The sequence below is a fragment of the Pholcus phalangioides genome, unplaced genomic scaffold, assembly GCF_987345545.1.
Source record: "Pholcus phalangioides strain wild (caught in Gottingen) unplaced genomic scaffold, Ppha-v1.0 ptg000010l_1, whole genome shotgun sequence".
Taxonomy (NCBI): domain Eukaryota; kingdom Metazoa; phylum Arthropoda; class Arachnida; order Araneae; family Pholcidae; genus Pholcus; species Pholcus phalangioides.
In genome coordinates this window covers 22853000-22874522 of record NW_028301603.1, presented here as the reverse complement: position 1 = coordinate 22874522, position 21523 = coordinate 22853000, and the positions used below count along the sequence as shown (strand labels likewise).

General features: G+C 36.3%; 1 protein-coding gene across 2 annotated transcripts in view; it reads left to right on the top strand.

Annotated features, from left to right (window-relative positions):
• LOC149081138 (S-adenosylmethionine synthase-like) overlaps nt 1-21523 on the top strand; it is a 95028-nt gene that overhangs the window by 35912 nt on the left and 37593 nt on the right. For both annotated transcript variants that reach the window (XM_089237927.1, XM_089237928.1), the window contains exons 2-4: nt 1341-1418; nt 4416-4538; nt 18870-18982. In XM_089237927.1, coding sequence (XP_089094053.1) covers nt 1341-1418; nt 4416-4538; nt 18870-18982 — 314 coding nt within the window. The remainder of the gene's footprint in view (nt 1-1340; nt 1419-4415; nt 4539-18869; nt 18983-21523) is intronic.

Genomic DNA, 21523 nt, shown 5'->3' with positions numbered 1-21523 from the left:
ATTGGTGCCAACATATATTCTGGTGACGTTTTATGATAGATATACTTAATTTAACACGAGTTCAATATTTGCAGTTAGTACATTGGTTAGAGCGTGAGATACGCATTGTTAAAGTTGTGAGTTCGAATACCACTAACTTGGCTGAGGTTTTTCTCCTCATTACTATCTTCGTTTTTTTAATGTATGGTTAAATGTGATTTATTTATGTCACCAAATATTTAAATTGCAAAGGTGATTAATAAACTAAAAAAGTAAACTTTGCTGCTGAACAAACTAAGTTTTTCCAAACTTTGCTGAACTCTTCAACGCAAGAAATGGAACCCTCACATAAAATTTTGTGGACATTTCTCACGTGTTTCCTTAATTGGAATTTATTTTTGAAATTCTTTTTACAGACGCCACAAATTTCTCTCGCCATTATGACATAGAAATGACCATAAGCGTACGCAGAATTTTCTCAATGGAGCGGGGGGGGGATTCATTTCCTTTTCTTCTCGGGGGGGGGTACGTTTTTTCCTGCAAAATAACACTGTAATCTCGGCTTGAGGAGGGGGGGGGGCGTTAGAGAGAACCCCAACCCCCTTCCCTTGGGCACGCCTATGCAAGTCACCAAAGCAGGACTATATAGTCACCGTTAAGCGAGGAAGGGGAGGAACTGCACTTTCGGTGACGTCAGAAAATGCTGCTTTTTCATTGGTTGCTTGTTTTGGGTCTACTGCAGGATATCGCCTTACCGCAGGCTGCAGACGCACGTTTCCGTTTGTATATGGAAGCGGCTTAAATTAAGACGATTGTATAAGGATAGTGGCTTATTATATAGTGGCTGTAGCTCAAATCAGTCGCACCAGAAAAATGCGAAGCGTGACGTCACATGCATCATCTACGATAGGTAAAAGTTCAACTAGAGGTTGCGTCCGCTATATCTCGATCATTTTGAAGACAGCACAGACGTTTACACGATACGCATAGTTTTTTGATGCGTATTAAGGTTTCGAAGTTTGCAGCTGGTTAATAGATCAAAGTTAGACATTTTTAGTGAATTCTAAATCTATTTACTCCACCCTTCAAAGTTATTTTATTTTTTGGTTACGTGACAATTTTCATTCTTCGTATTGGATGAAAATGATGGAAACTCACACATATACTGAAGCATTGGAATACGCAAGTCCCCTCCCCCGTGCGTTGAGCTGAGATTACAGTGTTATTTTGCCGTAAAAATGTAAACTCTTCACTCCCCGAGAAAATCCCCTACGTACACCTATATACTCAAGAAATCGTCCAGAGTGGTTTGTGTACAAAAACAATTTTCAGTAAATTTTACTTTTTAATTTTTTTTGCAGATAAATTATGTGACCAGATAAGTGACGCAGTACTGGATGCCCATCTAAGGATAGATCCTGATGCGAAAGTTGCATGTGGTAAGAACTTTTAAAGTTAATACTTACAGCTCAGGTAACACTGCTCAACACTGATTTTGCTATCAAAGATATTTCGGTGATTGTGGGGTATATTGGGGCTGCTGATTCTGAATTTGGCATTAGTTTTGCCAGATTGGCTCTAACAAACATTGAGATAACGTGAAAATTAAATGTCATTGATAATACTCTATAAGCAGCATATGAATTTCATGCAAACTGTGCACTGTAAACAAATATAGTAAACGATTGCTAAAGATAATTCAGTCATTTTAGGGTGATACAGGCGCTAATTCCGAATCTAGCATTGGTTTTGCCGAATTGGTTCTAGTTTTTGGAATGATGCATACTCTCAACAATGTGATTTATATGCTGCTTTTGTATTTGTATTGAAATTTAGTTTTCCCTTTATCTCAAAACCTAGAGATAATCTGGCAAAACCAATGCCAGATTCGGAATCAACGTCCCAGAATGATTCTAAAATCATTGAAATATCTTTGCTAATGATTTACTGTATTTATTTATAATGCACAGTTTCAATGTGATTTGTATGCTACTTATGTGTTACCATTTAAAAATTTGACTTTTAATTTATCTCAAAAACTAAAGCCATCAATCTGACAAAACCAATGCCAGATTCAGAATTAGTAGCCCCCAATATTTCTTAAAACCATTGAAATTTCTTTATGAACATGGAAAAAGAGATCTTTTGTTGAGCAGTGTATTTACATATTTATAAATTTTTTCTCAATAATGCGTACACATTACAAGAAACCGTAGTCAATTCAGCTTTTTGTCATATTCGTACTCAGCACATTGAATTAATTAGAAAATGGATATTTTAATCTCGGAAGAAGAAAATTTTTGAAATTTTCGTGCCCCCGAATATTCACTACACAGTGGTGAATCTCAATGTGGCCCTTATCTCATGAACCATTAGTCGTAAAAGTATGGTTCTAATTTAAAAAATTCTCAAAATGTGCTAAAAAAGTCACCCTGTACCACTTTTGAGAGTGAACATATAGCGTCGCAAACTAAAAAATCTTAATTTTTAAATGGACACCCTGTCCTAAAAAACCCAATTGGAAAGTTGTTGCCGTGTCTCTTCTGAGGAAAACAAAAGGAATTTCAAAAAATAGATTCATCTCTTTATCGAAAACAACTAGAATTTGGACTTTATTAATTTTAATCATTATTTTAATAACCATACGTCTCGTATTTCCCGGAATATTCTTGTATTTTCACGTGATTTACTAATAGACTACTAGTATACAGAAATTTTTTTTTGAAAAGGACAAACAACTAGCAACTAGATGGGTATTTTTCCCATCCAAATGGCCAAGAAAAAAGGCCTATCTAGTTGGAAAATAACTACATTGTCAACTCTGTTCAAGCTTGAGTAGGGACTAAAGAAACGCAAACATTGAAACTTTGGAATGGAAAAAAAAAATCTACCTTTTTTTCCCGATGTTAAAATGTAAGTGTTGATTTCTATCCTTTTTCACCGATAACAAGAAAACAAACCGGAAAGAACACAACAAGAGATGAAAAACAAATATTCAATTTTTAAAAAAAGTGAACAAAAATAATTTTACACAAGTCCGCATTTGCGAATAATAAATTCGCGGAATGCGAGAAATTTTTCACCGAATCCTGCCTTCAAGGCTATAGCAACGGCTTACTAAAGGCCTGGCAAGCTGATGAAAAACCATGAGAAGATAATCTCATGGCCGACATAAGTTGAAAAAATCCGTTTAAGTTTTAACCGATTTTTGCAGGTAATTTTGTACGTTAAGAATGATGTTCAGTTCGAAACGTGCTGGCCGGGGAAATTAACTGCTACCAGCATCGCGGGTTCAATTATTAATTTGAAGAGCGACAAAAAACTTAACGTGTTTTTATTTACATCTTTTCAAAGGAACACACCAAGACTGGACTGGACTTGCCAGCTTGACAAACTAACTGTTGCCACTCACATGAACAGAAAAATAATAATTATAAAAAATATCCGAAAAGTCTATACAAGACTTGACATCCTCCCACCTTAAGTTGTTGGAAAACAACTTAAACTTAATCATTATCAAAATCTAAGAAACAAACATGATATGCAAAATTGCGACTTCAACTCGAAGGCAAAAAAAATTATTTTCAATTAGAGACCAAATAAAAAAAAAAAGAGACAATTTTCAAAGTTTCAGTCTTCTAGGAGCTTTTACTGTCCTGCCAGACCTAGTCTTCATCTCCTGCATCTTGGAACTTTGAGTATCATTCACTGAGTCTTCTAGGAAGATAAGTCTCTGAACTGGTCTCAGGCATTCACCTTTAGATGTTTTAAACCGCACCAATCTCTTCACTTGGTCTCTGCCAGGCAATATTTCGGTTACCATTCCTAATGGCCATTCGAGACATTTTGTTGAGTCATTTCCAATGAGCACAATGTCACCAACATTTACTTGCTTATCATATTTCTTACACTCACCCCTCTGAATCAGAAGCCCCAAATATTCAGATCGAAATCTTTTCCGAAGGTCATTCATTTATTAAGACTTTTTTCATCAATTTGATCAACATCAGGCACTCCAGTTTCACAGATGTCTATCAAGAAACTGTTTGGTGATAGCGGAATGAGGCTACTATCCACAGTGGATACATGGGTAAGTGGTCTAGAATTCACTACTGACTCGGTGTCACATAACACAGTCAGAAGTTCTTCATATGACAGAAGAGATCGACCAAGAACCTTTCTCAGGATCTGTTTGGTAACACCAATCAATCGTTCCCAAAAACCACCCCACCAGGCAGCAGTAGGTGGGTTAAAGAACCACTGAATTCTCTTTGTAGTGCTATGTCGGGCAATTTTATCCCAGTCAACCAGTTTCAATTGATTGGAAGCACCCACAAAATTGGTACCGTTTTTTTTAATTATGCGAAAATGTCACCAATAATTCACTTCGTGTAACATAAAATGCTGTTTTTTTTACTGTTTTTTTTGCTACGTAGAGGCAGTTGTCAAGAAAGAGAAAGTTCTGGTATGCGGTGAGATCACTTCGAAAGCAAAAATTAGTTACGAGCAAGTTGTCCGCGACACACTCAAACATATTGGTTATGAAAACGCTGAGACAGGCAAGTTATTCTTGTTAAGTCATCTTTCATTTCTATGCCATTTTTTTCATCAACATCGATTTCCAGCATCTCTTCAAATAACCTCAACCTGTTACCTAATCCGTACAGTATGTCATGTTTAATTATGCTGTTTTAATATTCCACTGTTTTCTTATTTACAGTATATACTGTACTCGTTCAAAAAGTTCCAAGACTTATTACGGAAGAACGAGAACAGATAGAACCTGATTATTTGGTGTTTCCTTCGAAGTAACTACCCTTTGCAATTATGCATTTTTGACATTGTTCATACAAAGATGTAAAAGTGTATTGTGCGAGCATCCTTTTGTCTCATCCTCCACCAAGTGCATTGTCGTGATGGAGCACCCACTACTTAGCCTTCCTAATAAGTGGAGCCCGGAAGTTTAGATACTAAAAATGATCAAAATAGGCAGGCAACCAGGCACTAAAATACCTAAAATATTCTGGCAGAAAGGCACTAAAAATGCCTAAAATAGGCACTAAAAAATGGCATTTATAATTTGTGGAAAAATAAAAAATAACTAAAACTAAGGTATTAAGGGTCTAAAAACCAGCTGAAAAATTGGTGGCATTTAATCCCCTCTACTACTTTAATTATTACTGCATTATGATGCAGGTTAAACTAATTTCGAGCCCAAAATAAAATGGCAGTAGACGCTCATTATTAGGTCAATCCCAGGACCACAATTACCAGACACGGAGCCCGTAGAGAAAATGGCCTGTCGGACTACTTCAAATTGCGAATAATTCTCGTTTATTTGTTGTATTATTTGGAATACCGTAATCATTATCATTTTTATTGTTGAAACATGGCTGTCTTGTTCTAATGTAGTAAAAAAATTAACTTTTTTTTATATTACCACGAATGCGGGACTCGATCAACGCAAGGCCCGTGTGGCCGCATCTGTCGCACACACCTGAGGGTGACTGGTAAATTTAATCGAATACTATACATACGCAAAATAAATAGCCTCGGTTGTTTGCAGTTCGTTTATGGTGTAAAACACAAAATCAGTAGAACAACATGGGATCCAGAGCCCTGTCTGCTTCTACCCCGCCTTGTGTGAGCCATGACGTCAATTGATGACCTCTTGGAACACTGATTGGTCAGCTATATACATACGATGTAATCCAGTGCTTGAGCGAAACATGTTTATGTGAAGCATGTTCATATTCCTCTGCGGAACCTCTAACGAATTGGTACATGTTGGAATGTGAGTGTACATATAGTGAAACCTGACGTAAAGTTTGTTTTTGTGTAATGCTTGTTATGTGTAGTGCTGACAGCTATAAATTCACTATAGAAGGGCCCGTGAAAAGTCTGGCTTGGGGCGCACCAAAAATCCCAGCCTAGAGCCCTGACCCAGGATGTGTGGTTCATGGCCCGAGGCGCCGCCCTAGTTGCCTCAGCCTAGTTACGGGCCTGCTCATTCTGTTTCCTAGTACTGGGTCTGAAAGGGATAATTCTAAATTAAGTTCATGAGTTTCGCAAATGTGAAAGAAATCATAGGGAAATATCACTTAAATTTAACCACTTTTATCATCAGTGTAGCCCGAACATGATGCGAGCAAGGCAGCGCTTGAGGTACTATAATGTCTATTTCTGCCACTAGATGGCACCACCATAAATGTTTTCTATTTTCGCGCGCGTTTTTAACCGACTTTGGCCGGATTTCGCACTTTTCGAGCCAGACTTATTTTGTCAGATTCAAAATGGCATTGACACAGACCAATTCTATTTATTTGGAAAAATAACTTTTTCAGTGACCTGTCGAAATTCGAACCCATGACAGCTGAGAGAACCTTTCCCTCTCCGTGTGCTAACCATCGAACCAATTATTCACTAAATGGTTGCCTTATGAAATAAGTATATAAAAAAATAAAAATAATGGTACAGCACATTAAAAGTATAAAAAAAAATATGTCGCGCTCTAAAAATATTTTTGATGATCTCAAAATATGCCTATGATCGAGGCTACCACTCGTCCACGAAGTTATTGGGGAAAAGGGTGTTATGTATTATCGTGAATTGTCTTCTCTATACTGTTTTTCTCAATTATTTTCACATATTAATTTTCCACAAACCTTTTTTTTATAAAATAAATTTTAAAAAATTTTCTCAAGATGGTTGATCACGTTGATGACATTAATGAAGATACTAGATGGCAGCACTACCGATATTTAACTTTGTAACAGGCAAGCTGTTAACAAGGATGTACAGCAATACTTTCATTCACGAGACACGTGAGATTTAAGTTGTATCGAGAGACGAAGACATTCTAGAGAGTTCGATTTTAACCTTCATCACGAAGGGTTGTGTGTTTCGCATGTTAATGCAAAATAAAGGAATGTTTCATGTTCGTCGCTTCGTATACACCTCACCAATCGTCACATTGGCGCCCAACGTTTAAAATAGACGCGTGAGTGTTTTTAGCTAAGCGGACATCCTAATTAGGTACCAAGTGAGTGAAAATGGCATACTTGGCGAAATATCGAAAAGACGAACTCCGTCGCCTTGCCGAAGAGATGGGCGAACCTACCGAACCCGAGATGAAAGTGATAGAGCTGAAGAAGCTGATTACGTCCAGTAAAGAATACGATGAGGTCTTCGCAAAAGGAGTGCTACAGACCCTCGTAGAAGAGAGAATTCGACAAGAAGAAGCAGAAGAAAGAATTCGACGAGAAGAAACAGAAGAAAGAATTCGACGAGAAGAAACAGAGGAGAGGATTCGACGGGAAGATGCCGAAGAGAGGAACCGGCGAGCAGAAATGCAGTTCGAACTCGAGAGACTGAGGATAGAAGCGGAGAAGTGCCAAGCTTCCGTTCGACCGGCTGTGACAAATCGGGACTTTCAAGTGTCGGTTCCGCGTTTTGAATCATCAGATGACATTTCACTGTTCCTGGTCCTGTTCGAACGACACATGGGATTACACCAGATTCCGGAAGAATTGTGGATTACGTATCTCATCAATAGTTTACCGAAGGAGGTGGCTAGGATCTGTGCCAGGGAGCCTGACGAGAAGTTCAAGGACTATCGGTATCTCAAGGAACTGCTGTTAAAGCGATTTAAGCTACATGCGGACAGATTTCGACAGCTTTTTGTAGAGCATCGGAAGAACTCGGAGAGTTCATGGCGTGATTTTTATTTTGAGTTGAAAACGTATCTTGAAGGGTGGTTAACAGAAGTTAAGGTCACAACATTCGAGGACTTGATTAATCTAGTCATAGTTGATCAGATGAAGAAGAAGTGCCCTCCACAAGTGAAAGAACATTTCATCGATGTATGGGCCATGTTGATCTCCCCATCGGAACTAGCGGAGAAACTCGACGCGTATGAAGATGCCAGGAGTACTTTCCCAAAGAAATTCAACCAACAGTACGATGTCGAGGGTCGTCGAAAGCAAACACCGAGGAAATATCCATGGACGTCATCAAAACCAGTGATTCATGCAGATGAACAGACACTTCCCATGATCAGCCTGGATGAACAGCGACCTCTAAGCAGCTATGGATGTGGATATCCGGGGGTAATTAGAGCGCAGTGTCCGACCTGTAATCCCGAAATGACAGCGACAACCGCTCAGTTTGGTCAGTTGGAACTGAATCTATGCTCTTCTGTAACAAAACCCGTAGCATTGTTAAAAATTCATGTAAATGGCAAAGTGGGAACTGCCTGTGCCGACAGCGGTGCTACGCACTGTATCGCAAGTGATACTCTGCATCGTATTTTGAAAGAGCAAAACGCCAAATTCCATCAGGAAACTATCGAGATGCGTCTTGCAAACGGACAGCAATCAACGGTGAATGTGTGGACCACAACGGTATTGGTCAACATCCAATGGAAGCGACTAAGGACGAAATTTATAGTTCTTCCTGGAATCGTCGGTAATAGAACTCTTTTGGGAATCGACTTTCTAGAGAAAGCTGGTATCGTGTTGGATCTCAAGCGAAGGGAATGGTTCTTCGGGGAAAATACTCGGAAGCGATTCCACTTTGTGAACGAGTCTACGATTAAAACTGTTCAACATGTAGTAGAGCATGTTAACTTGAATTCTTGCCAACTACGACAAGTTGAAGGAGAGCAACGGAAACAAGTGCTGAACAGGTCGTGGAAAAAGAATGAAAATTTTTTCAGTCCAGGGGGAGGAGACACTCCCGAAGGCGAAGTTCACCATGGTGATATGGCATCGGAACCTCAGCGGTGGGATTGGTCTAGACGTCTCAGGAACCAAACAGGTCGCGTCCGTGACTATCCACGTCATGTTTCTGGCTATCCACGTCCTGCTGTCCATAGCGAAATCCACCGATCCGCAAGAAGCTTTCATCACCAATCGGTGCAAAGGCAACCACGAGTTACTCCGACAGGCAGGCAAGTACTAGACTTACGTTTCCGCAGGAACGAACGAGTCGAACTTTCCGGTCCCAGGCGACGCAGCCCAGGATCACCAGGATATTATCACATACTGCATCGTTGTAAAATGCCAAGCCAAACAATAACGTCTAGCAATAGCTTCCATGAGTCAAGGACCCAAACAAGTATAAACAGTGCTAGAGAAGGGAACGATAAATGCAGGGGGAGCGGCATTAAATATTCGGATCAAACCCCTAACGCGCGTCGATCAGAAAGTCGCAGCCATGCCCAAAGAAGTCGTGAAAACAGGTTGACTCCCATGCAAAGCCTTACAAGAGTTTCTGTGAAGCAGAAAGTGGAACAAAAACGGGATGAACGCAAAGGTTATGTTGACAACGGTTCCAAACCGAGTTCTCGAAGGAAGAACTGGTCGACAAAGTTCACGCCACAACGAGATGGACCGTACCCTGTGCTAGCCCAGAGATCGCCTACGAGGTACATAGTCGCTGATACGGCCAAATCGGGTGTCTCTGTCAGCGTATATTGTACTTCTGCTCTCACACCATGTGCGAAACCGGATGCTGTATCCGTAGTGCCATCACGAAAGAAGGGACGACCACTCAAAGTTGGAACTAACAAGAACACTGAACAACTTCCCATAACGCCTATTGCTGGTTCCTTGCCGGGACGTCCGCGAAACCAGAGGGGGAGTATGTAACAGGCAAGCTGTTAACAAGGATGTACAGCAATACTTTTATTCACGAGACACGTGAGATTTAAGTTGTATCGAGAGACGAAGACATTCTAGAGAGTTCGATTTTAACCTTCATCACGAAGGGTTGTGTGTTTCGCATGTTAATGCAAAATAAAGGAATGTTTCATGTTCGTCGCTTCGTATACACCTCACCAATCGTCACAACTTCCGTGAAAATTATTCACTAAGTCGTTATATAAAATAACTTTTATCAAATTTTTAAATGGCGTCCCGATTTCTCTTTGGACATGAAGTTGTTGTAGTAGAAATGAATTTTAAAAAGAAATAATTAAGTCGCCAAATATTACGGCGAAAATGTCAATTATGGCACAAGACTAACCAAGATTTTTCTTTAGCCGTTTTCAATCCCCAAGTTTGAAAAGATTTTCGGAACAAGTTCGTTTGTGGTTGATGATGCTAATTAACCACTAGTGTTCAAATTATGCTGCTTCGATCTATGCTACGAGAAGAGCCTTTTATAAACAAATAACCAAGATTTATAAGTTAATCAAACATGATCCAAAAAACACTCACTTCCATACATCTTAATGCAAATGCGTTATTCTTTTTATCCATCGTCATCGTCTTTGGATCTTTAGGAGATTAAATACCAATAATCAGAGAATATGCACAAAACAAAAGTTTTCATTGTCAACATTTTAATATTTCTGAAGCAGTCGTTATTTCACCACTTCCAGCCTACTCTGTACTGAAATTATGGGTGGAGCACATAAACGAAAAATACTTGTCTCTTTCTTTTTCTCCTCAAAGCCGAGAAGTACCCCCCCCCCCATTTTCTTATTATAAGATAATCCCCCACGTCTCTTTCCTCAACAGTTCATCCATGCGACGTGGAGAATTAAATGTTTTATTTAATATCTACGGTAACACTACCGATATTTCCTTCCGTAAGGCCCCTTAACGAAACGAGATTTGTAACAACACCCATAAAAAGCTTATTCTTTAGACATCACTTCTTATACCACATAATTAAGAAACATTAAGACATAAGAGGCCTTTCACACGGAGCGGACGCGGGTCCGGAAGAAGTTTTAACAATTGGAATATACTGAGCCTTTCAGACGAGCCGAAATATCTCCGCACCTAGGAAATGTTCATGCGGGTCCGGACGTCGTCCGCATGTGTCAAAACCTAAGTGCGGGCTTCGCATCCGCACATAGAAGTTTTGACAATAGGTTTATTCCGAGGTATTCACACGATGCGGATGCGGAGCGAATTCGTCCGCATCTTTGGCTACTTTTTAACAGAATTTTGAAAGGAATTTTTTTAATTATTTTGCCATAAATACCCTTAAAAACACCATATGAGGGTCCCTGTTCATCAAATATGATGTATCCGTTTGTTTCCTTCTGAGATTGAGATATAGCAACTTTAACTCCCAGTTAAAGTTGTCCATACTTTACAATTTTATGCAATAAAACCTGTCAACAACGGCCACTGACGAGACCAAAATTATAAGCCGTTCTGTTAATTACGAATATTTAATGGACTACATACTTTAATAACTTTTAAATTTAATTTAAAATTTTAATTTTTTCTTTGTAAATTTTTAAAACTATTTAAAATATGTAAATATTTATTTATGTAAATATTTATTATTATTCTTAAAATTTTTAATCTTTTAATTTTTTAAACTTAAAAAAATACTTTTATTAAACAACGTTATCCACGTACGGCGTTCACTCAGGGCCGGATTAAGACGATTGCAGGCCCTAAGCACTTGAGTAGTTTTGTTGTCCCCCGATACTTACAAGTATATTTTACTCGATATTGAGTCTATAAACTAAAAAATTTTATATTTCAGAAGTGACTAATCTAAGGATGAGACTTCACTCTAAAAGGTTTATGGAAGTTATTTTATAAAACTTGAAAACAGCAACCAATTAATTTATCGGTTGTATTTGCTCGAATGCAACCGATAAATTAATTGGTTGCATTTTTAAGAGAATTATTATAAAATTTTTATAGTGCAATCTGGGCTTAAGGCCGGGATCACACTGTAAAGTTTTATAAAATATATTTTATAAAAGTTGGAAATTCAACCAATAAAGCTCATAGTTTACATTCGAGGAAATGCAAGTGGTAAGCTTATTGGTTAAATTTTTCAAGTTTTATAAACGAACTTTTATCAAACTTTTATAGTGTAATCCCGGCCTAAGACAGAATTGTGATGTGAATATTTCTAAGCATAGGCATTTTGAAAGTCTCCACCCCCCCCCCCTTTTTTCTCTACTTGCAAATTCTTTGATATCTCCTGAATATTTTTTTTTTTGGAACATCGAATGTTCTGGATGTTTTTGGATTGGATTTTTCGAACATTGGATGTTTTTGGAATTTTTCTTTCATATTTTTCCGAAAAGACAGATTTTTTTTTTCAAAATCTTTTGAAAATATTTGAAGACAGTTTCTCCCATCGACTACTTGTGAGGATCGGAATGAAGACATCTTTATTCCCATATTCTATGTGACTCTAGATTAAACCACCAAAGAATGCCTCTAGGCTGCCTATGGGCACTGAATCAGGGATGAAGGAGAAACATAATTACAAAAATTGCGAAAAAATAGTTTTTATGCACGAATTTCAAAGCTCGTGTGAAAGGGTATGCGGACCCGCGTGCGCATCCGCTCCGTGTGGAAGTAGCCTAAAGTCTCTTCCCGCACTTTATTATTTTATTTTTATATTCCTTTCAACCACTTAAAAATGATTTATTTCACTTGTTTTGTTTTCATTGATATTATCTTTTAAATGTAAACCTATTTTTAGTTTTTCATTATACCACTTTATTCATGCTTTTATTTTAACAATTTTATTTTTATTCACTTCAAACACTTAAAAATTTATTTATTTCACTCTATTTTATTTTATCCATCTTATTCTCTATTTAATAATTTAAACTTTTATTGCAAACTTTTATTGTCATCAGTAATCGAAAAATTATGACTTTCCTCTCGTCTTCTAAGAAAATGTTCGTTTCGGTGAATGGTAGCAGTTACTGCATGCACTTTGGATGTTTGTGCATATGTATGGCATGGAACAGTGATATCTAAGGAATAATGCTGCAAGAATATAATCAGAAAAATCTTTCTTCAAATCAGTAATACAGGAAAAATTGAATGTTTGCATAGTGGTTATGAAACTCTCTATGAAGTTTCCGCTGAAGAATTCATTAATGTTATATTGAAATCGTTGCATGCAACGAGAGTGCTTGGTGAGAAATGCATTCGAATACATTTAAATTTAGTAAGAAAATATATTCAAACAACCTTCTCATAGTTAATTATTTTGATCCGGTTTATTTTTTTTAGTTGTTAATACATCTATTTATGCTGGTATTTTATTTATTTCATAGTATGATTATTTTATTTTCATTTGTTTTACTTCATTTTATTAATCTTTCAAAATTTTAATTTTATTTTTATTCTTACTATCATTGTGTTAATTTTATTGTTAGTTTTTCATTTATTTATTATTTATTCAATTTTTTGATGTCTTTATCTTATCTATTTGATTTTTATTGTCTTTGTTATGTTATTTGTATTATCATTTTTTATTTAATTTATTTTTAATAATTCAAAATTTTAATATTAGGTTTATTCGTTTTTTGATATTTTTTAAATTCTTTATTTCATTTACTCATCGTAATTATTTTATCTATTTGATTTTTATTATCTTTGTGTAATAATTTTATTTTCATTGTTAGCTTTTTTCACTCCTTTATTTTTAATCGTTACTATTTCACGTGTTTCATTTTTTCATTACTTTTGTTATTTTATTTATATTAGCGTATTATTTTTAATCTTTAAAAATTATTTACTTCTGTAATTATATCTTATTTTTATTGTTTTGGAGACTTATTTCAATTATTAATTTTGTATAAAACATCATTTTTATTTTAGTTTTATAAAATTTGTTTTAAATCGTTTTTTTATTTAAATTCTCTATTTTTCTGTAATGTTTCATCTTTTAAAACGATTCAGCGTTAACGGCAATACAGTATTGTAAAAGCTCGACAGCGAATTCGAAAGCAAATTGAATGGTGAGAAGCAAGTTGGAAAAAAAAGTTATAACCACTGACAAAGCAAACTAATTACCGGACATAATAGAAGTTTGAATTGTAAATAAATTTGACTCTTGACTTAAGAGAAAAAGAGACAGGAAATGCCGAGATAAGGTGAGAATCCTGCAAAAACCGGAAATTGAGACAAAAAAGCCCCTCGTAGATCACTTAATGACAAGGTGTCGGCATTCTTTGAACTCTGGGTTCTGTTGAGAGGAAAAACAACAGATATCACTTAATGAGCACCGGAAGTCGTTTAATAAACAACATCCACACCAACCTTGACCCCCCCGCTCTGCCCACATAGGGGAGTCTGTCCCCATAGGTTAATAAAAAACATATATCACTCAATAAACACCGGTAATCAATAGCGATAAGACACCGGAAGTCGTTTAATAAACAACAGCTGTCAGTTAATAAACACCGGATGTAAATAGCGATAAGACAACGGAAGTGCAACTCGTACTATATCTCAGCGGCCACTTCCGGCGGTATAGTGGGGCCCATACTACTCATATGTGTATATATGAATTGACATCTTCATCATTGTGCCCCCCCTCCCGCAGACATTCAAGCAGTACCGTCTTAACGCATAGGCTCACAACACATAGACCTCAAGAGAAGAGGGGCCTCAGAAAAATAAGAAGTATGTGAATTTTTCCAGAATTTACCAGCTAGGGCCTCGAAAAAATCACTTTGCCACCATGAACAATCTCCGCCTATGTTTAAAACATTGAATGATTTATGCTTAATTGTTATTTGCATGCTGAACTGTAATGTCTTTTTTTCAAAAGCAAATCGTTTAGAATAGGGGTCTTCAACCCGTGGCCCACCGTCGCTATTATGGTGGCCCGCCAAAACATTTCGATCGATTGACGCAATATCATTCAAAAATAGGGTAAAACGAGGATTTCGAGAAAAAAAGTCACCCAGCTTCATATAGACTTATAACAAGGGCAGGCTGATCAGTGTACAGTATTTACAAAGCCTCCTAGAGAGTAGTATCTAGGAGGCTTTGGTATTTATATATAGCTTTTTTATAAAGCTTTTAACGCAAAAGAAACCATACCATATACTTCTTTACCATATATAACTGGGAGTACATCCTATCTTTTAGTGGGAGAAAGCAGAAATGGACGGATTTTCCATGATATCGTATTTCTCCGGTGCATGGTTGGGGAAGGAGCAGGTGGATGTATGCATCTTGACTAGTTGAAGGATTTTTACAATATTGATGCAGTTAGTTTACTTGTGTTTTCGGTCTTTCAAGCGTTTGATCAGAAGCCTTTTAGTCTTTAAATGAGTGCATGATGGCGAACCCTGTAGAAAAAACAAGGTGAAAAGAAGTTATATTTTTTTTTTCAAGAAAAGTGGTCATCCCTTTATTTTTTCGTCAAACACAAGGCTAAAGCAGTTTGTCTCATTTGCAGTGAGAGCGTAGCCATGATGAAAGAATACAATATTAAGAGACATTACGATACCAAGTATAGTGCGAAGTATTCTGGATTGGAGGGACATTTTTTCGAAGTGAAAAAGTCAATGAACTGAAATCGAAGCTGAGCTGTCAACAGTCATTATTCTTTTGAAGAGATGAACAGTCTGAAAATTGTGTTCGTGTTAGTTATATAATAGCAAAAAAATTGTGAAACGTGGGAAGCCCTTCATTGATGGAGAAAAAGAATGCCTTCAGTCTGCAGTTGATGTGTTTTGCCCATCACAGGGTCAAGCTGTCTCGAACATTAGTTTGGCGTGACAGTAGCAAGACGCGTGCAGAATCTGTCAGCAGATGTATTCAAGACCTCAAACCAAAATGTGAAGAATTTTTGTTTTTAATCAGTAGCTATGGATGAATCGATGGGTGCAACAGATACCGCACAAGCAGCCATTTTCAATCGCGGTATTGACAAAAATTTCAAAATTGTTGAGGAGTTAGCTAGTGTCGTTGCACTTAAGGATACCACACGAAGTTTTGACTTATATTCAAGTTTGGCAGAAACATTGACCAAATGTGAGTTGGACTTAATCAAAATATATCTGCCATAACTACAGATGGTGCTCCCTCTATATATGACCGGTGAAAAGACAGGGGTAATCATACTGATAAAGTCAGATGCCGAAAAATGTGGAAATTACATGTCATGAGCTGAAAAAGGTTAAGAAACACTGATCTAAACTACCACTTACTGGGAAAAAACCGTTTCATAATCTTTATGACAACGTGAAAGCATTCGAAACTAAATTAGTCCTTTGGGAACGTCAATTTCAAAACAAAAACTGCATAGATTTTCCTAAATTATCGGAGTTGGTAAATAGATCTACAACTTGGAAACCGGACGATTATATACAGTGCATTTCAAATCTAAGAATGGAATTCAGAAGCAGATTTTCCGACTTCCGCGAGAACAAAATTTCTATGAAAATGTTTTCCTCACCATTCTCGGTCGATATCGAAAGTCTTACACCAGAGCTACAATTAGAATTTGCAGATTTGCAATGTGACTGCAGTTAAATGCAAGTTTTTTGAAATTCTTTCATTAATTGATTTTTATTTTAAATATGGGTCCTAAGAAAAGTATCCAGAATACGCAAACATGCATTGTTCATGTCTTCTATATTTGGCAGTAGTACTTACATATGTGAACAGAGTTGTTTAGTCGAATGAAGAATACAAAATAAAAAATTAGAACAAATATAACTGATCGGCATTTGGAGAATACTTTACGAACAGCAACAACACAAATTTTAACTAACATTGAAGCTTTAGTAGGGCAAAAACAATGTCTCGTTTCGCATTAATTTAGGAATTGCATCCACTCGCATTCGTAATGTAAGTAACAAAATACTTTTTTTTTTGGTATGTAATTAATTCAACATATGCATGTATAAACAGAAATAATCCATTTTCATTCTGTTTCATGCAATATAAAAAATACCTAAAATAATTGTTTTTACCCCAATTCAGCTTAATTTTTTAAACAAAAATGCTACATAATGGAATCATAATATATGTAGTACGCGTCACATTTTAATTTGTCGTATCTGAGCATACGTAGGATCAACCTTTGGCAGGAGGAGTGGTACACACCGAAATTGATTGAAGGAATCTCTGAGAAAAATTTAGATTCATCAACTTTCAAAAGCATTTTCAAGTAACAGAAATGTATTAATAAAGCAAAAAAGGAATTTTTTGACACCAATTCGAAATGGTTTTTCAAAATAAAAATAAATTAATAAATTAATATTTGTTAAAATTAATTGAATTGAATGCTTAAATTTCTAAAATATTTTGAAATATATTTAGTTTGTGATCATCTTTGCCCCCCCCCCCCCCGCCGACAAATTTTTTATGTGGCCCTCGAGCGTAAAACGTTGAAGACCCCTACTTTAGAACTTGATATGGTCTACAAGTTAAATGATAATTATAACTATTTTAAAAATTATACAGAGTGGGCAAAAATCCGTAGAAACTTTAAAAATGAATAAAATCCGGAAAAGGAAATAAAAACAGTTTTCAGGGGTGGCATCGCTAAATCACGGGAATTTTTTGAAGACAGGAAAAAAAACTCAAAAAAATAGTCGATAGGTGGCACTGTGTGGTACTAGCGACTACGGTGGAAATATGCAAATGAGAATGCTATAAGAACTTGCGCTCCTAATCCACAATTAGTTCACCGCTGTAAACCGTGTATATGTACCTGCTGCACTCTGCAGTTGCTGGATTAGTAACTCGCCTGCAATGTGTTATCCCCTGTGGTGGTGGTTATGTGGAACACATACTGCTGTAATAAACGATTTGGTGGCATTATGTTCGTTATCTGCGTATCTTTTCTTTGACTTGTGTACGTCAGCGCCACCTATCGGCTGTTTTTAGTGGAGGGGGGTGTTTCCTGTCTTAAAAAATTACGATGACCTAGCGATGCAACCCGTTTTTTATTACGGTTATTTTTCCGGTTTTTATGAATTTTTAAAGTTTCTACGGACTTTTTGCCCACCTTGTATATAGTGAAACTTTGATATAAAGATATTATGTGAACCAAGAAAAAAATATAGTTGTAGAGGGATTATTGTTATACCACGTGCCATCAAATTTATGCTGCTTTGGCATCTTGTCTAAATCGGCATTGAATGTGCTTTTGAGTATTTATTTGCCACCATAAATTTTAGTTTATTAGTTGATAAAGAAAATTCATTTGGCCATTAATTAAATTAAAATTAAATGTTCATTTTATTGCCCCTGTAAAGATTGATTGATTGATGACCGCTCACGCTCAGAGCTGTTGTGCAAGACAACTTCCTCTCTTCACCTCCTAGGAAGCTGGGTCGTGTCGGAGATCATCTTGCCCCTGTGAAGAGGTTTATCGCAGTACATTTTGTTGTATCGGACAAAAAGTTGCGATACCGAAAACTTCAACACTTTCGGCGATCAGGTGGTACCAAAGAGAGAGGAGTTTATCACAGTAAAAGTTATCGTTGTATCAAAGGAGTTCGACATTAGACTATAGGCGATTCCAAACAAGATTAAAAAAAATATCGTTGTAGAGGCTAGAGGGATTTTTCGTTAAATTCGAGTAGCGTTGTGGCGAGGTTTCACGGTATCTTTAATAAAGTATCATTTCAAACTACAAGTTAAAAATGAGCAAATGTTGAAAAAAATTCACAATTTTTATAGATTGCAATGTGAATGTCCTTAAATTTTAAACTTTTGCTTAGAAAAGTCCTTGAATTTTGTCGTAACTGTTCTTCGTTTCGTAAGAATACGAACCACGTATTAATTATGGTCAGTCTATTGATATTCCGTGATATTTATTATTCTGAAAGCAATCACTTCGATCCGTCTTCATTTAAATGTATCTCTTGCCCAAAATATGTGTAGATAATATCTACAGAGTATTTGGTTCTCATCCACTTTTTGTATGAACGTGAGTAAACAAAAGTGATGAATGATATCAAATATAATTATTAGGATAAAGGTAATATAATTAAACCTACGGAGAGAGAGCTTTCAAAGATAACTTTCATCATTGTTTTTTTATGTATATTCTGATTTGTAGATGTGTAACGATTATAATTGTACACATGCATTAGGGCAATTTCACTGAATCAACAAAATCAAACTTCTATACAGGAATCAATTACAAGACATGTACTATAGAGGTTGCTGTGGACGATCAACATCAGGAAATAGCCAGTGGTGTTCACAAGGACAAAGAGGAAGAAGATATTGGTGCAGGTGATCAGGTAAGAAAAAAAAAGAGCACGATAATGTATGAAGATTTCAATGCATACAGTAAATGCACCAGTTCAGCGATGGCATCTTACCTGGAGTGGACAAACAAGTATCATTGCGCGTGCAAATTGTTTCCTGAACATTCTATTTTCCAGCATATATCTATTAATGATATCACAAGTGGTCTCCATTATTGTCTACTGAATGATGCCCGGGGCGTACGCAGGATCGATCTGTGAAGGGGGCACAATGAATTTCTTCCAGAGGATTTTGAGTTACTGACAAGTCTGAGCTTCAAAAACTCAGATTAACAAAAATTGATTGAGTTAACATGTAAAGGAATTTTCTTTCGATATTTTAATTATTTTACAAAGACATTTAAAAATATTTTTAATCGTCTTGGGGGGGGGGCAGGCATCATGCGCCCCTTCCTGCGTACGTCTCTGAGTAAGGTAAGGGGAGCTATACCTAATCGAACATGCACATCGTACACATTCCTCTGCGGAATTGATAATAAATCGGCACATGTAGGAACGTGTTGTGTGAGTGTATGTACCGCATGGCCATAACATATTTATGTTTTCCGAGTTGCGCTTGTTTCATGGTCTTGCTGGTGCTGCCATACTATCTTAATCTATATCATAATATCTGTCTTCCATATTTTGAAGTGAAGATGATAAATGCTTGAATTTTCATGTTATGTAAGTACCATATTACCTATTATGTCTACCTATTTTCTGCGGAGACATTTTTAAATATTACTTTCCAAGGGATCTCTCTCTCTCTCTCTTTGCATATATATAGAAGTTGTGCGTGTATATATATATATATATATATGAAGAAATAGCAAAAATTGCTTTTTGAATGACAAGAAAGAGCATTAGTGCTGCTCACTTGTTCATTCAAAAATATATACTTAAAAGAAAATTATTTGACGAAAAAATGAATACAATACATGGAATTTTAGGAGAGTGAAATTGGACCTATGCAGTGGGTCGTCATCAGGGGGAACCCCGAAAAGAGTAGGCGTTTCTGAAGGGCAGCTATGCCTGATTGCATTAAAAATGCCAACCCTTGTTTCCGACACCTGCCTTCTCAAAAAACATGTTGGGCGAAAAAATGACAATGAAAAAAATATGTTCAAGAAATACAATACTAGAAAAAATATATGCAGGGCTTCAGATTATAAGTAAAATGAAGCATGAGAAAAACATATGCAAAGTTACAAGAATACAAAAATTACAGGGAATATTTTACAGAGATTACAAAAAAAAATTAAAAAGTCCAAAATGTAGTCAAAAATCTAGTCAATGTAGGACAGGGAGCTACAACATCGCTGCAGAAAAAATGTTTTTAAAGCACTGAACAATATACTCTCACTTATCGAAGAAGACAGCATTATCGTTAACAACAACCATAAGGTTCTTGACTTTATAACAACAATAACATATCTCATTTTTGCACACATGACTTCGAAAACCTCTTCACCAACATACCACACAATAAGAACATTGACATCTGTTTTCATCTCTTTCAAAATTACGAAGGTTCCCTGAAATTTAATTTTACACACTGGAAAAACCTTGTTAACTTCTGCATTCTTGAAAACGTTATTTAAAATGGCATACATATCCACAAGCAGATTAAAAGAATACCAATGGGGACCTGCTACTAAAGCGCCCCTTGCTAACCTTTTTCTCCACTTCTTTCAACAAAAATCCAAACTGCAATACAACTTTGTTGGCTTTCGTTACATTGTTGATCTAATCATTTTCAAAAACTAAAATTTTAACAGTATCTTCCCCAACATCTACCCTGGATAGCTTTCTCTGAAGGAAACCACAAAAGAAGACCAAATAAATTTCTCGGATATAAAAATACATAAAAACAACAATAAATGGGAAACAGGTGTATATGACAAAAGAAAAGACTGCAACTTTTTCGTTAACTGTTTAAGCCACTAGCATTCAAACATCAACACCAAAATATTCAGAAACACACTCATTTCGCAAATCTGTATAGATTCCGACATATCTGCTGCATCTGGCAACAGTATTCCCACCGTCTTCTTCAACGACATTTCCAAAAAAATCTTCAAAAAAACAAGTGTCCCCATTATTTATGTATGTCCAGTGATTTTTGACTATATTTTGGACTTTTTATTTTTTGACATCTTTTATAATCTCTATAAAATATTCCCTGTAAATTTTGTATTCTTGTAACTTTGCATTTATTTTTCCTCGTGCTTCTTTGAGCTTATAATCTGAAGCTCTGTATATATTTTTTCTAGTATTGTATTTCTTGAATATATTTTTTTCAATGTCATTTTTTCGTCCAACATGTGTTTAGTGAAGGCAGGCGTCGGGGAACAAGGGTTGGCATTTTTAATGCGATCAGGCATAGCTACCCTTCAGAAACGCCTACTCTTTTCGAACCATGAATGGGGTTCCCTCTGATGATGACCCATTTTCATAGGTTTCATTTCACTCTCATAAAATTACATCTTGTATTCATTTTTTCTTCAAATAATTTCCTTTTATATATATATACAA